Genomic DNA, 17,412 nt, shown 5'->3' with positions numbered 1-17,412 from the left:
CTTTGCAACCACATTGTCTCTAGCTGGAGGCCCCTTGGGTGAAAGGCTTGTATATTACTGGGATGAGAGTTTGTAACCTTAATTATGTCTCAGAGCATTTGGCTGTGCTCATCTTGAAACTTCCAGCAAGAAAAAAAAAAAAAATGTGGTTTCCATTACAGTGTCACTGAGGGACTTGTACAGGGGTTGGGATCATTAAAATGAAAACACGGATGAGTAAGCCATGCCATTTTGTCTCCAAGACTTACATCCTTCCTCCACCCCTGGCCCTGTACTTTATTTTGAGACAGGCTTAAAATAGTTTGTAAAATATGGGGCTCATTATCCCATCTAACAGATTTCATTTTGCATGAATGTAGATTAAAAGCCCCATGCCAATTCTTCCTCCTGGGTTTCTGAGGAAGACACTCTACTGCCTTTACCTTGGGCTGGGTTCTTGGGGACACAATTCTGTGACGCAGCAAAGAGCCTGGAGGCCTCACTTCACTTCTAACTCACTCGGCTGCGTGGTTATCACCAGGAAGGATGAAGAAGTACGATCGCGCTGCTGGGGGCTTCTGAAAGTTTGCCCGAGTCCCTGCACGTCTGAACCTGAACTAGATGCCTCTCAAACCCATGACCTCTTAAGTCTGCCCACTCTTCCACATACGGTGACAATGGCAAGATTGATGGGACAAGCTTGACTGGAGCTGGCTGTGGTGACACATATCCAAAATCCCATCATTTGGGACCAAGAGACAGAAGCGGTTCTATGAGTTCAAGTTCAGCTGAGCTACACAGAAACTACATCTCAAAAGAAAAGTAGACATAGCGTACTGGTAGACTGCTTGTCTAGCATACACAAGCCCCGAGTTCCCACCTCAGCCCTGAAAAGAATGGAGGGAGTGAAGTTGGCAGAATGGAGTTGAAAACAGAGGAATATAATGGAATAAGGCCTCAACTAGGAGTTTTCTGACGTCACATCTGGCTCAGCTAGTAACTAACTCTATGGTTTTGGCAAATTACCACTCCTCTTCAGTAACTAAGTTTCCTTATCCCTTAAATGAAAAGGTCTCTTCCATCTATATTTTCATTTTGCTAGGGACAGATACAAATATGGATGTAAAGAGAATAAGGAAAACAAACCATTTCTCTTATCACTGATCTTGGTTGCCTTGTTGTTTCTGGTTTCAACCTAATCAAGCCCTGGCCTCCTTCTGTTACACTAAGAGCATCTGCACCTCACTCCTTCCCACCACAGTCCTTTTCCTTTGCTCTGTTCGAATCCTTCAGGATCCAAATACTCCCAGAGTCAGAGCATACAATAACAAGTGCACACATGGGTGACCCTGGGGAAATTAGTTCAATGACAATGTATCCAGGTGACCAACAGAGAGTATCCCATTCTCTGGTCTCCTAATTTTATCTGTACCTTTTATTCAGCCAATTCCTGCTTTCCGGGCCACTTCTGGACTTTGTAGCACTTATTGCAAGTTGCTATAACAAATTCAACTGTTGCTTACCCGTGTGCTAACTGCTCACTCTCAGGAAGGCAAACTGCATGAAGACTTCATGCTTTATTCATGCTGTATCCCCAGCAAACAGCACAGTGCCTCGACTGCCTAGATTCACGGCCGGTGCTCAGTATTTCCAAGTGGATCCGTAAATCCATTTCTGCTCGTCACTGTCTAACTTCTGTCACTGCCCCACCCCCCAACCTCAGATACATTCAGGGCTCCCTTCTTAAACAAAACCGCCACTTGACCCTCACGTCCCACCAACCCCTGGTCTATTTCTGCCTTATATTTTCTGGCATATTTCTCAAACACACAGTATGCGCTGGCTGCCGCCTCATCCTCACCACTTCCTCCCACTGCAATCTGGCTTCTCATCCTCAAAGCACTGAAACGACGCTGCAAGCAGCCATCAGTGCCTTCTGCTACCAACCCCGTCAACCTGCGCCATCTCCCTACACATGACGGTCCCTGGCTCTCCCTCTTGTTCCCCTGAAATCATTGCTCCGCCTGCCTGCCTGCCCTTAAGAAATGGCTTCTCATGTCTCCAATGTCCACAACTGTCACTCTGCGCTATCTTCCCTGGACTCTTGTCCATTTCACTGTCCCTTCTGGGCATCTGACTCGAAATCATGCGTCTCCTCTTTCTACCGCTCCCTAGAACCACAGCCATACATACTGCAGCTGCTAGGAGCTAGGCACTCTGTGAGCTAAACTCAAGGTTCCAACTGCCGTAGTCGAGTGTGGCTCTACTACTTTCCCAGCTAAGCCTAGGCCTGGCCCTTCTATCGCCCTCAAATATGAAGAACCCAAAATTCCTGTTACTCTCATCATCCTGTTTGTACGCATCCAAATTCACGTTGTTAAAATCCCACCAGCGCCAGGCTCTTGTGTTCGGGAGTTCCCTGTGACTTCCCTCACAAGTGTATTCTGGGTACAGTGCACTCCTCTTCTTCAGCTAGGCATCCCCTTCAGCCTTCGCTGTGCCTCCGCCCCTACTTCACTGACTGGAATGTCTGACTTCACCAAAGTTCTATTTGATATTCTGGAAAGATGCACTCCTCCAGGTGAATAGTTTTTCTTTCTGCCTATGCAGTCCTAAGTAATTTTACTTACTGGTTTTGTTGTAAGGTATCTTCTGTGCACCCAAGTTTTTTCCTTAGACCATAAGCACCCCACGTTATGCATCTTGGGCTGCCCAGCTCCTAAATCTACTGTCTGATACATGAGCATTATTCAGTACATTTTAATGGAATGCTATTACCTGGCCATCAGTTGTTTGTAACCTGACATGTGAGCATAGAGTGCCCTCAACCTCTCTCTCCAGCTTCAGCTCTCACCACATAAATGTTCTCCATCCTCTGACTGCCACCCTCATAATTAAGTCACTGCATCACTTATCCTGTTGACATTGCGGTTCCTCTCACTAGACACAGAGATTCATGAAGACAAGGCCACTGTCTTCTTCAACACTACTCCTAGGTCCTCAAACAGAGCAAAGTCGATCGTAGGTCCTTAGAGGATATTGATCGGATGAATAAGTATGCCCTTCTTCATGGAGCCCACTTATTTCTCCCTCCTAGGAATTCAGAGCATTCATTTAGGGATTCAACATGAAATAACACACCCCGATATCATACAGAAGTACTGTAGGTGTTCCTGGTGTGTATCGTGGAGATGTAGGTATTGTTCGCATGGAACCGTGACTCACTGGAGTTAGAAGAGAGAACCTACTCACAGGTAACCCACAACTGGGTAGAGGGGCTAGAAGAGACTCGGAGAGGTTACAGCTGATTTGGTGGTGGTGGTCTGTTTTGTTAATCTTTTTTATCTGTATGGATGTTTTGCCTGCATGTGTGTCTGTGCACCATGAGTGTCGGTGCTCATGGAGACCAGAAGAAGGCATCAGATTCTCTTAGAGTTACAAATGGTTTGTGAGCCACCATGTGGGTGCTGGGAATTGAACCAGTGTCCTCCTAAGAACAGTCAGTGTCCTTACTTACTGAGCCTCTGGCCCCTAGCTTTTGGTTCTTTAAGATCTTCTCAGGAGATGAATTATAAAATTCCATAGAACAGAAATCTGATCTCCAACCCTACAAGGCCCCTGTAATACCTACAGACACTATTACTACTTTAACAATTAAACACAACATCTACGGCTTTCATAATTTCACACATCACCTCCATCCACAGGGAAAAGCAGGCCGCCATCTACACCAGACATTCATTTGGCTTTCTGACCATCGAGGAAAACACCTTTTGGCCCTCAACAACCATTCACTAACCCTCCGTGGAAGAACCGCCCCTGGGAGGCCATGTTACCCCAGGGAGCCTTGCTCTGTTCCTTTCCTCATATCATAGTAACCTGTGCCCCACTGCTTGGAAACCCCATACCAGTACTCCAAAGAGAAGCTATCAGTGTCCCTCTTCCCCCAGGACTTGGCCTAGATACATCGTACCTGGCAATCTCACACAGACAACGCAGTAGAGTGATACCCTCTCCACCTGCCAACAAGGGAGGGAGTTCAACACTGTTTCACATGCGTGCTGAAGATGGAGATGCAGGGAATCTCAACATGTGTTACGGTCAGCATAGGCGCTAACCCATGCTACGTGAAATGGAGGTCCTGGACCCGGGTTTTTCTCTTAGCAATGACTTCAGCAAAGGAATTACCTCCACAATTCTGCTGCCCACCTGTGAAATGGGAACCAGTGGGACCTGTCCCAGAGAAGGGTACTGAAAACCAAAGGGTAAAGAAAGATATTAGCAATTATCAAATCCTCACTGTTCTCTTTTTAACACCTTGGTAAGGCTGTGATAATCCCTTGTTCTGGGAGTGTTGTTATACTCTCTTAGTCACATTATTTGCTAGATTTCCCATTAGGAGACAACTGACCCAGGGGGAAATTCAAAGAAATGGTGGGGACAAAGCCCTGCCCTCCACTCAGAGTGGGGAAAACTGACCCCTGGAAGCAATTCAGCTCCTTAACAGCTTCAGAAACCCCAAAGGAAAAGCACTGAGTATTGCTGGCATTGGGTGTTGGCCACACATCTTCACTCCTTCAAAGCTCACGGCAACACCAGGAGGCAGACATTATTACCACCCTCAGGAGCACACTGGACCACTGATTCCCAGACCTTGCACCTGAGTGCCCAGAACCTAAACAGAACCATGTGTGACTAATTAGGGGTCATTTTTTTTTTTCTGGAGGCCATAGAAGTCAAGAGACTGTGAAGGGGAGAAATGTGGGTCATCACCCATAAAGGAGGCTTCAGGCATTTGGAAAGGAAACAATGGAAAGGTTTGAGGAGGCTCTGGGGGGTTGGGGGGACTGGGCACAATAGGGGATTGTTCTGGGACAGTGTTTCAAACTGCTTATCAGGTAAGAGGCCTAGTTCCTATAACAGGCATAGGCCTGTGACTTTAAAAGCTAAGTTGAAGTAACTTTGTCTTATGTGCATATCTTTGGCCCAAGGGGAATGATGTTTACAAACAAAGCTCCTCTCCTTTGAAAAAAAAAAAAAAACGCCAGCACAGGAGAATTGCCCAATATACTTTTCATACAGGTGTTACACGCGTCTCTCTCTTCTTTTTCTCAGTGACTATCCAAGGGATACAACACATCATAGAAGTGCATCCAGAGATGCCACATGTCACACCAAGTGCACACACACAGCCATTAACAAGAACAGGAAAGCCATCCTAGGTGAACAGTCAGAGCCTGTGGCAGGCTGGTCTAAGCAAAGACACTGAGTGCAGTCCAGACAGAGGCCGAAGTTGTGCAGATAACTAAGCTGTCAGCAAGCCAGAGACAGGACATCTGCCAATGACAGGAACCGAGGACAAGAGCAGTAAGGACAAGACCGCACAAAGAGCCTTTGCAACACAGGCTAGGCAGGCTAGCTGCCTCTTGGTCCTGCACTGCATTTGGCCAGAGTCAGAATGGCTGAGAGTTCTAGAGGTTGAGACAACAGAGAACAGTCAGTCAGGGAGATGGGAAGGCTGGTGAAAATCTCAATTTTCCTGGCCTAGATTCCTGGCCAGAGTGGAGTCTCAGTCTACGAAGGCCATGGACAGGAACTCCCTTCCCCTCGCATCTCTCCTAGAGTATGAAAGGGATCATCCTTTCTCTGATTCTAGCAGAAGGTGGGCAGTACCCACTTAAAGACAGTAGAACTTACCTTGAACAAACAAGGAAAGATGTTTTTCCGCATGCAGTTGTGACAAACTACCACCATCCTAGGTCCAGAACCTGAGGCAGCCAGAACTGAGAGCTATAAACCTAGAACAAGCTGGGGCCAACCAACCTTCTGGAGCACTGGGCGAATGTTCCCCCAGGGATATGAAGGAAACTCAAGGTGTAGTTAGGTAATGATAGTTTCTAAGGAAAGTTGCACAAATCATACCCAAAAGATTCTGTTCTTCTACGTTTTGCCCCTAGTCCACCCTCTCTTTGCTCCGTATTTGCTATTCTCACAGAGACCATTTCATTTCTCTTGTTATTTTTACCCCAGAACCACTTTGCCCTTTGCTCTCTGGCATCACATTAAAAGATGGCAACAAGCCCCCCCCCCCCCCCCGGCCTTGGTTCCATCAGGATCACCTGCAGAGACGCCACTGCCAGTCCCTGCCAGGGGTTCCAATCCAGCTGCCTGGGTTGGGGCTGGAAACAGAATGTGAAAACTGTCTACATTGAGAGATGGAAACCAGTTGGTTTCTGGTCCAAAATCCCAAGTGCTTTATGGTAGTCATCAGAATGCAGACCATGCCCCCCAAGAAGAAGGCAAGCAGCCTAAAATTCATGTTGTGAATTCATTCTATCATTTAGATGTTTCCAAACACCATTTTCACCACATTCAAAAATCTTCTACACTATACTTTCTTTCTTTTCTTTTTCTTTTTTTTTTTTTTTTTTTTTTTTTTTTTTTTTTTGAGACAGGGTTTCTCTGTGTAGCTTTGCGCCTTTCCTGGGACTCACTTGGTAGCCCAGGCTGGCCTCCAACTCACAGAGATCCACCTGCCTCTGCCTCCTGAGTGCTGGGATTAAAGGCGTGCGCCGCCACCACCGCCCGGCTAACTTTCTTTTATATTATTTAAAACTTACTTCATTCTGTAGATAAATTTATTTTTAAAAGAAAACAGTGGATTTGGAGTAAGAGCATGACAATGAGGAGGGTTGGAAACATAGCTCAGTAAAGTGTTTGACCTGCAAGTGTGAGAACCTGAGGTTGGATTCCCAGAACACATGTACAAAAAGCAATACATGGTGGATGGCACACGTGTCTAATTCCAGCATTGAGGAGGCCTATGGCAGGGGGACATCTGAGGTCACTGACCACCCAGCCCAGCCTACTCAGAGAGTTCCATCCTGAACAAAAGACCCTGTCAAAAGAAAAGAAAGGAAAAAAAAAAACTCAACTCCTAAGGAACAGCAACCAAGGTTGAACTATCACACACACACACACACACACACACACATACACACACACACACACACACACACACACACACACACACACACACGAGAAAGAGAGAGCCCACAAGAAAAGGTGTGATGCTGAAGAGACAGGGGAATTCCAGGTTAGAGAACAGGAAAAGGAGAGGGAGAAGAGAGCGCAATGAACAGCCTGGGGGTGAAGACGGAAAGAAATCTGGAGATGAACTGGAGAGCGGTAGACAAGCCATGGGAACGGGTGTCCAGGTCTCACGAGCGTGCACTAGTGCAGTAGGACAGAGAGAACAGGCATGAGGAGCGGGGCTGAGGGGGGGGGGGGGGGGGCGCGGGGGCTGGACAAGCAGACATCTGCGGCTGCAGGTTAAGGCAGGAAAGGTGGAAGGGGGCAGGGAAGGCCAGAGTGAAAATGAGGAACTAATGAATGAGGATCGGGAAGGGTTAAGAAGGCCCACATGGAGGAAGTGAGACGAAGCATGGCCAGAGGAGCAGACTCAAACATTGGGCAGAATAGATATCCCCCATGCTGAGAAGCTCAAGCAACATCTGTACATCACCCAAATCATCTCACGGGCTGGGGGTGGTAGACTTCCCCACATGCTGGCTGGTAAACCCTCCCCAGACCCATCAGATCCCTGCAGAAACACCAAAACTCAATACTAAGGGGGTGAAGTTGTTTCTTGCATTTCTTATCCGAATAAGCTTTTTTTCCTCTGGTGGATGTCTCCATCATGGCAACTATCTCCTTAGCCAACATCTGTAAGCCCCTGGACCACAGGCAGTAGAGTTGATAAATACCCAGCAACACACACAGTAAAAAACTGCATCTGTTATTAATGAGAATAAATCATCAAAATGCAATGTTTGAGCAAGCTGACAGTTCATTATCACATAAGTCCTTGTATACAGTACAGTTGAGTTCTCGAAAACAATAGATTCAGTTTTTAAGTCTTACCATTAGCTGAATAATGATGGGGGGGGATGAAAAATGTGTCTATAGTAAGAAAGCATACAGTTATTTTTCTGTAAAGTTTATTTCTGCTCCATGGTGTGTTCTGATGTTTCCTCCCTTTGAAGTATGTCAAGTCACAGATTTATTTTCTCCTCCAATCACAGCCAAGCAGACAACTCAGGCCAGCACACAGCCTGTCCATTATTTCAATTTCCTGGGCTAAACTCATCATTCCCCGTCTCTTCTCATATCTTATTCCTTGCTTTCCTGAGGCCTGTGACTTTCAGGACAACATAAGGTTCAGCAATGGCAAGGGAAAGATAAAATCCTGAAACCCATGAAAGGAGCTAAATTCCGTTTCCCTAGAGATCTGAGGGAAATTTGTTCAGTGCTCTGTAAGGCAGGTTCATCATTCCCTAATTCATTAATTCATTCATCCAACTAATATTTGCTGAACATTTCCCGTGAGCTAGCTCAATCTGCAACACATGCCCTTTCCTATGCAGCGCTGGCTAACATTACTATCTTTGCTATATGCAAAATCCTGTGAATGCAAGTATGTCATGTGGACATACTGTTTATAGTGCTGCACTGTCCATCAACTAAAGCTGAGTGACATGAGCAATGTCCAACCCATGACAGCCTTGAAATCAGATGCCCTAAACAATCTGGATCTTCATGTTAAGGAGCTCCCTACAGACACTGTTTACAGGAATGACCATAAGCCTACACATTATGGCCAAATGTGCATGCACAGATACACAATTCTGGAAGTCAGTTTCTGCTATTTAAGGGATCCGTCAATCCCCAAATTCATTATTGTGGGATGCTTTTTCATGAACTAACACGTTTCCTGCAAAGTCTATGGTGTAGATATTATTAATATCCTCATTTTTGAACCAAGACTAATGAGCCAAGGACAGATTATTTATTCAAGGACCCTTAGATAGTAATGAAGCTAGTACCTGAAACACGTTCGCAGTTCATGGATTCCAGCATTTTATGAAAATGGAAAATAAATTATTATTATTATGGATTATATTTTGGTATCTGCTTTCTTAAGTTAGTATGTTATGCTAATCCAAACATAGCCTCTGTTCACAAAAATATAAATGCTCTCTCTGCTGCTAGCAATTTCTCAGTAGCTTACTCAGCTCTGGGTTGTTGCATACCACCTGTTTCTGTCTTTCCCAGGATGCCTGCAGGAGAGCAGGAACTAGTGTGTTACTGATGAGACCTAACAGTCAAGGGGCATTTTGTTCCTGACAGGCACTGGGATAGGCATCTCATCTGTAGCCTCTCACTACCAAAGTGATCGGCATCACTACCAAAGGCATCTCTTTATAGAAGGAGGGAAAGGAGGCACGGAGACGAGGAGGGGGTAATAACTTGACTGAGATCACACAGAAAAGGGGTGGTTTTCTTACCCTTCCCCAGTCTGTGATCTCGACTAGTACAAAGTTCTGGCTCCCTTCTCAATCCTCATCTCAAGTCTGGCTTCCCATGGGTGTTTCTCAGTGCTAGTGAAAGCCTGCTTCCTGAGTAGACTGACTTGGGTTCCTCCATCTTTGATTTCTTCCTCTCTGCCCCTCCCCCCATAAGGCTCTGGTACATCTGCTCTGGGCAGCTCTGCTTCCACCTAGCATTTGCCTCCCGGTATACCTGAGACTACCCCTGATGGGGGAAATACAGTTTGGGGTAGGTAGCAGAGCTTTTCCAAGACCGTATCTTTCATCAAAGATTTTGTTTCACTCTTGCCAAAACTTCTTAAAGGAGCCAAAGCTCTCAAACGCAGCAACATTCGACATTTTATAAACCAATTACTACACAAAGTTCACAGTGGCCTTTCTTTCCAGTGGAAGGTCTGGACTGGCACGCTCCTGCCAGAGGGTTTGCATTATTATTGCATTCATAAATGAGGGTGGAATGAGTTAAGGTCAGAGTTAACTTGAAAGATCAAGCTGTCTCTCCCTTTTCCTTTCCATAACCACGAGTTCTGCACAGTCTCTGTCTGTAGATGGTCCACAAAGGGAACTATCCCCAGAACAAGTGCTGTAGCTCCATAACGCCGAGATGCAGTCTCGGAGGAACTTCGCATTTACTAATCACCTAGTGCGCACGCCAGCTACGATGGTATGTTTCACATGCAGGGACTAACTAATTCCTGCATGACAGGGCAGATAGGTCCCAGAATGCCCATTTCACAGATGGGGAAACAAGCTCAGATGAACACACAAGTCCATGTAAGGTCACAGAACGGGGCTGAGATAGGAGTCTGCCTAAGTATGCCCCGGCTTCCACTGTGGGGACCAGTCTCCTCTCTACATTACTTCTCGGATGCTGGTAGAGAGCCCCACAAGACAGCTTAAGTTGCCGACTACAACACTGAGCCTGATGAAAAACCCAGCAAGAAATGTGACTGTGTTGTACAGCTGCTCCCCAAATGGCTCTGTGCTCCCCATCCCCAGCTGGGTCACACATGTCCCCAGAAAAGCAGCCTCTCTTTCACTGCCATGGCTTGCTACTTGCTGTCCTTCCATGCCTCTTTCTTTCTTTCTTTTCCCCTCCCTTTCTCCGTGTCTATGTCCCTCTCGCACACACATGCTTATACACATACAGACACAGACAGACACACGACCAGATACGCACTCAGGATACCTCGATCCAGCAGCCGAAGCAAGCGGAGATACCAAAGATACCACTGGTCCCAGAAGCGGTCCGTCATCCCACCCTGAACTCATCCTTCACAGCCAGACTCCAGGGCAGAGCCTCATCCCACCACCACCAGCACCAGCACCAGCACCAGCACCAGCACCACGACCGACCCGACCGACCGACTCAAGGCCAGATTCGCTGATGCTGGGCTCACACGCAGCCTGCTCTAAGCAAATGCCTGCCTACAAAGACAGCCACCAGTCCTCCCACACAGAGGCTGACTGTGCCGGAGCCCGTTTCACAGCAACAAAAGGAGCAAGTGCAGAACAACGCCGCCGCCGTGTGCAGACGGAGCCTGCATGGACCCCAGGGGAGGTTGGAGATGCGGGGGAGGGAGCCAGGGAGGGCTCCTGCACAGTAGCAAGGTTTGAGGTAGCCTTGGGAACGAAAACCCACAGGCAAGGCCACGTTTAAAATTTCATTCTAGTATCTCCTACCATACTGGCTTCCCGTGCCTCCCACACAGAGGCCAGTGGCTCTTCCAATAAGATGATGAATGGGAAGCCAGATGCTCAACCATCCTGGACTCTAGAACCAGTCCAAAAAGTCCAGGAGTCTGGCTGCCTCACTGTGGAGACCTCAGGTACTCCCCATCTAAGACTGCTAGATCCCCACAACCAGAAAAGAGCTTGCAGGTCTTTTCTTCCTACTTCCCCTCACAGATTCTATTAAGGAAACACAGCGTGGGCTCTGAGGTGATACGTTCAAGTTCAAATCCCGGTTCCCACTTAACACTTCCTGGCCTTGAGCAAGCTACTTCAGTCCCTCTCCCTCAGCCCCCTTCTCTATGAACTGGAAAGACCAGCATTGGCTTCACAGAGGAACTGTGAGGCTCGGAGCAAAGGACGGAAGCCCCTGGCATCCCTGGCAAGTGAGGCAGATAAAAGGTTCCCTCTGACCTCCTCCCCTGCCCTTAGACCCTTGGTTCCCTGTACCTCTCACCCTGCGGTCCTCATCCTGTGCTGTGCTTCTGATCCAACACTTCCTGCCAGAGCCCTTTTCTCCATGCCCCTTCTCAGGGCCAAACCCTAAATTTTCCAATGTCTGACTCAGATGCCACAGAATCTGGGCAGCCTTCCCCCGTCTCCCCTCCTTTATATGTCCTTTTCAATCGAGTTCCTCCTTTGTGTATGACTCTTTCCCTTACTGGACCATCAACTACATGGAGTTTGGATCTGCTCCTTGATCATCTATGGGTCCTCCAAAGTGCCTGATATGGTGCCTTAACTCAGAAGCAATCAAGCGATTGTTGACTGACTGAATGAGCACAGGATTTCGGGTAAGCCACACCGTCTTACCCGGATGGCAGGAGAAGAGTTTGCTACTGCACCTTAGATGCTAAACACTATTTCAGGCTTGCAAAGTGAGCAAGAACAGGGGTGGAATGCTCTGTTCTTACCTGCTTCAGGACTGCTTAGCCAGCAGGCTGGCCACTTATATGAGAGGGCTTTCCCTTTGGTGACAGGGGGTCCTGATCCCAGAAATGAAAGCAGAGGGGACTCCAGGTGTAGAGCGCCTTCATTCAACGTCCATGTGCACACCCCTCGAAACCTGTGTCCAGCCTGGGCTATGCCAGCTCCTCCTCCCAGTCCCTACCGGGCAGCTGGAGTGAAGGGGGCTCCTCCAGCCTCCACCATTCCTGGGACGCTAAGGTGAAATAGTTTGCTTGTTTCTGAAGGGCTCCGACTAGGCAGGAGACATTTAGGGGGAGCCAGGAGAAGAGAGGGAGAAAGTGTGGGCGGAGCCACAAGCTCCGCCTCCCTTCGCTGCCCAGCATCCCTATTGCCTCAGCAGGCCTCCTCAAAGGGCAGCTGTGGGACACAGCAGAGTCCTCACCACCGGAGAGGCTACCTCTCAGGCTCTGTTCGTGGAATTTTGTTACTACCTTAAATGGACAAGACTCTTGCCAGTAGTTAACACAAGAATGCAAAGCCCCCTCCTCTCTCCAGAGAAACGACCCACGGTCTTCCCGTTTTGTGAGTAACGAGAATCCACTGCTCACATGTGGCCAGTGCTTTTTAGTTCATGGAGTACTTTCGTATCTCTCAGCTCCGTTGGGCCCAAACAACCCTGCGAGGTCTCCTAGACAAGCATCACCTTCCCTGTCTCCAGAGGGCCAAACCCATGTTCCAAGAAGCTGGACAACTCACATCAAACGATATATAGGTGTGACCTGCCTCCCCCGTTGTACAGGTCTCTGGGGCTCACTTCCAGAGAGAATGGAGCACCTTCCCGTCACAGTAGGGCTAGGCTGACAGCGGTACTTAAGAAGCAGGACAATGCTAGCATGCCACAGGTGCAGGATGTACAACGACTAATGAACAGCCTTTGGTATTTTGCCTTTAGACCCTGGCTTCTGGTCAGCCAGAGAGTAACATCTCCACGTAAGAATGCCAACCTCATTTTTCCTAGTGCAACTTCCATGAAACTTGACGTGTGAGACTCCAACCACAGCCGAAGACCTGGACCGAGAGGGGCTGTGAGAGCAGCATCACCTGGGAAGCAGACAGGCCGCCCTCGTGCCCTTATAAGCACATGTATCAACGGTAACGCGCTGCCGGTGCTGATGCTGGGCCCGGAAGGGGACGCTAACGCTCCTCTCTCCTTACTTGGCGTCATTTTTCACAGAAAAGAGAATAAAGACTAGCAAAGAACAACATGGGTGCAAGCAAGCACTTTCCCCCGCACACAGTGAAACCCTGGAACACAGCATCACCCACTGGGTCAAGCCCAGGAGGAACCCATTCAGCCCGGAATTTTACTCTTGGTCGGCTTCAATCCACGAAGCAGGGCTCCCCAGCCCACCACTGCTCATTTCTACTATTCCCACGGGGGCCTCATATGCCTTCCTTTAAAACAGCCATTCTGGAAGGTGAATAAAATGTTCCGGGAGACTGTTAGGATTGCCACGCAGGCAACGGTGCTGCAATTAGAAAGGACGGGCTATTGTCAGGACAGGGCCTTATTGGGTAGGTTTGGGGTTTTGTTGTTGTGTCCTAAACAATGATGACACAGTGGCTCCTTCTTTCATCAGAGTCAAAGGGAGCACAGCCGTTCCTGTTGACTCCTTCAGCCCACTCGCTGGCAGGCCGTGACTGCAGGCCAGCAGCACCTCTCCACTGCAGGAGGCTGCAGCCTGTCTGGATGCTCTGCAGTTACTTAGTGTCATAACTGCGACATGTTCCCTTCTCTCCAGTGTTCCTTCTTCCTTTCTTGGCACCGTCTTCTCTCCATCTTTTCACCCGCCCGAGAGAAAAAACACAGTGTTCTCTCGATCAGAGAAAGCCGGCAGAAGCGGATGGAGCAGAAGGCAAGCAGCGGCGGCGAGGGAGGAGAGAACCAATCACATCCCAAATCCTTTCCGCGCCATCTCCCAGGACAACTGGGGCCACTGATCTCTCTCGGCACCACGCGCCACGCGGCTCCTCGGATAGGTGCAGCTAACTAGCAAGGGAAGACCTCACAAGAGGTGGCACAGTTGCTGGTTATCTGTGCGCCAGAATGAAGGCTGTTCACAAACACAGTGTTCTCCTCCTACCCCACTCCAGGAAGTAGGCTCCTCCGTCAGGCTGCCATTTTGCCCTGCAAGCTGCGCTTCGGCTGCAACATGAACCGAACGCTCTGGCAGACACCACCACCCTCAGCCACCCTCCCACAGCACTTCTGTGCCCTCAGCAGCGAATGCCCAAGCGGTAAACGGAAGTCAGCAGCACCGTCTCAGAAACATCACCCAGGGAACGGCACGGGCCCTTGCCAGTCTCTCCCAGGAGAGCCCAGTGTCCCCAGGTGAACAGGCTCCTTGGGTCCACCCATGAGGATCGTATCTTTAAAAGGTATCGCCCAGACACTGAAATTCAAGTCCGCTCTCCCAGGAGGCCTCTCCCCGCTCATCTCACCCGCTTTCATCTCAGAGTCCTCAAAGTTTAATGGGCAGCAGATTCGCCTTGGAGGGGTGGCAGGCAGTCCATGCAAATGCTGCACTCCCATAGGCCTGCATCTTTAACCAGCCCCTCTGGGTGACTAGGAGACAGCAGCCTCCCTGCTCTGTCCCTCCTTTCAGCATTAGCTTCTTTTAAGTATTTTGTTTGAATTCTACAAATTCAAACCCTGTCTGTTCACACACCCTAGGCACCCAGGACAGAGGGACTCTTGAGAGAAAACATTCCTGCTGCGGGTCCGCTACAGACCAGTACAATGGCTTCAGTTATCGCCTCAAATATTGGTCAACAGCAAGGAGGAAAGATGGGGGGCGATTAGCCTGCATGGTCCCGGCTTTTGTCTAGCTTTCCTGTTGCTCACCTCTGACCTCTGGGAGATCTTATCTCTCTCCCTTGACCTAGAAACTCCACTTGACAAAACCACACAGTCAAGTGGAAGAAACTTAACCTGCCTCCCTTCTCTGCTCTCCTCTGAGGATTTCTGCGTCTCGCAGCAAGCCACTAACTAGACACTCCATGCTGCACTGAATCTCCAACATCACCACCCCAACAGTCCCAACCAACCAAGAGCTGTTTCTCAGCCCTATAGAGCGCCTCTATTCTGGGTCCAATTAATTCCCTTTGACTAGGTCCCATGTATGGTGGTATGATAATCTGGTCCCTTCTGTAGTATTTGTGGCAACAGCTTAATACTAGGTCCTTAGGAGATATTTACCCTTTGACCAGTAGGAGTCTAGACCTCAAAGCACGACCTAGGGAAGGATCAGGCCCTGCAGATCCCTTCACCTGAGTCTCCCAGCCCTCCCAAACTCACTCTCCTAGTCAGACCAGGACCACCTGGACCGGCAGCCTTTCTCAAAGCACCTACATTAAAAAGGAAAGCTAAGCAATCTGGGAAACCAGCTCGGAACCTAACCCAAGGGGCCTTGTCTATCCAGAAGTCAGTGTGACCTGGACTTCCTTCACAGCAGGGCTCCTCCATCTCATTCCGCTGAGAGCACTTTCTTCACCCACAAAGGAACTGCTGTGACTCCATGACCTAAGGGCACCTCAAGCCAAGGGGCTGCCTGCCTCTTAGGAGGTTGGTTTTCTCTCTGCCGCATGCCCGGAATCAGGAAGTTGGGGTTACCGATCCCCACCACAGAAACCAAGCTCACACTGGCCCTGCAAGAAGCCGCTTCCTTCTCTCTCATCTCACACTCGTCTCCGTCTCCTGCAAACCCTTGTGAAGTCCTACCGTACCAATTCCATCCAGTAAAACCAGAGCACCACTCGATTAATACAAGGGTTGCAGCTGTGAGCACAGAGGGATTAAAACGAACTCACTAGGCCCCCAAGGAAACACTACATTTTAGTTAGCATGCATCTAAAGCCAGCATTAAATATATATATATATATATATATATATATATGTATATATACATAATATATATTGTGTGTATATATATATATATATTCTCTGAGAAATTTTCTCCTTTTAAAAATGTATAATATTTGGGTGGGACAACCCACTCTTAGATCAGAGATATATACCTTAGTATTTACATACATGCACCATCTAACGTAATAAAACAGCTACACATTAGCCAGTTTGAATTACAACTGCCTCGGTTCTTATTTTCTTTATTTTTCCTTGTTTTTAATGTGTGTGTGTGTGTGTGTGTGTGTGTGTGTGTGTGTGTACGCATGTGCACATGCTTGTACATGTCTCAGAGGAGAACTTGAAGGGAGGAGTCAGCTCTCACCCTCTTTCACATGTGCACTGGGATCAAAACTCAGGAAATCAGTCCTGGCGGCAGGCACCTATATCCACTGAGCCTTCTCGCCAGCCTCTTAGTTCTCATTTCCAAAAACAGAAGAATCAGCCAGAGGTGTAGCTCTCACCTCTAATTCCTTACTGAGGAGGCTCGAGGCAGCAGGAACACAAGTTCAAGGCCAGCCTGGACTACAGAATGAGCCGTTTTCAAAACATCCCCCCAAAAAAATCATTTGCAGTAATTATTTTCCAGCAAATCAATTATGCTGATGTTTCTTTAAAATGACGAGCCATGTGGACAGCCCTCAGCACCACGGAGGTGGGGGAGTAAGTGTCTGCAGAGGTGTTCACGTGGAGGACAACAATGAACTGGTCTCCCTGAGAGTCCCTCAATCCTGGTCCCGGTCCTGCACAAAGAAAGCCATGTCAAAGACAGCATAAAGCCAGACGGAAAGCATGAATAGACTTGGTGGGAAGCTTTACCCGAGTGTGAGATAGGTGTTTTTCTTTCTTCCCTACTCTCTGGATAGGCACACAAATCACGGGAGAACCAGGGGCTGGACAGCAGCCAGGAGAGGCCTACTCTTCACTGCGAATCTTTTTACACTTTTTGGACTTCCACCCTTGCACTATATTGCCTAACTTTTAAAAAAGACATTTTAAAATAACAGAGTCAAGAATACATAACACTGCTCTTGGAGTCTCCTGCTGTGGTATGAGAAGAATAAGCCACACAGAGGAGAACCATGCTAGATAGAATTCCCAGGAGTCCCAGCTCCCATCTAGAAATATCTTCCAGCATGTGAATAAGACCTCTTTGGAGGTTCCTGCCACCCCATCTCCCCAGCAGAACCTAAGGAATCTGCATACATCAGAGGTGCATGGTCACCCCAATAGTCATAAGAAAAGATAAGGTGTCTAAAGCACTATAATTTGGGGGAGTTGTTATAATATAATAGACAATCGAGACAGGAAGTGGCAGGTGCATGAGGTGCAGGCAAAGTCACAGACAAGGTAAGCTCATGAAGAGAGCCTTGCAGAACGCCTGTGTCTCATTTCACCCAGAAGACAAAGAGCCTGGCTAGTCTATTTATCTACCTGTCT

The 17,412-nt window shown here is 48.2% G+C and overlaps 1 protein-coding gene across 22 annotated transcripts in view; it reads right to left on the bottom strand.

Moving 5' to 3' along the window:
• The window catches only part of Kalrn (kalirin RhoGEF kinase), a 607,498-nt gene that overhangs the window by 538,984 nt on the left and 51,102 nt on the right, over nt 1-17,412 (bottom strand). For 6 of the 22 annotated variants that reach the window (XM_028886326.2, XM_037209786.1, XM_028886328.2 and 3 more), the window contains exon 1: nt 10,549-12,520. The exons of 1 other annotated variant lie outside the window; for it this stretch is intronic. In XM_028886326.2, coding sequence (XP_028742159.1) covers nt 10,549-10,624 — 76 coding nt within the window. In that variant the 5' untranslated portion in view covers nt 10,625-12,520. Of the gene's footprint in view, nt 1-10,548; nt 12,522-17,412 lie in introns of those variants that run through there. 15 more of the 22 variants (XM_028886330.1, XM_028886331.1, XM_028886334.1 and 12 more) reach the window with 7 other exon arrangements.

The sequence above is a fragment of the Peromyscus leucopus genome, chromosome 12 (genome assembly GCF_004664715.2).
Source record: "Peromyscus leucopus breed LL Stock chromosome 12, UCI_PerLeu_2.1, whole genome shotgun sequence".
NCBI lineage: Eukaryota > Metazoa > Chordata > Mammalia > Rodentia > Cricetidae > Peromyscus > Peromyscus leucopus.
The sequence above is the reverse complement of the archived record's forward strand: the minus strand, read 5'-3'. Positions and strand labels throughout refer to the sequence as shown.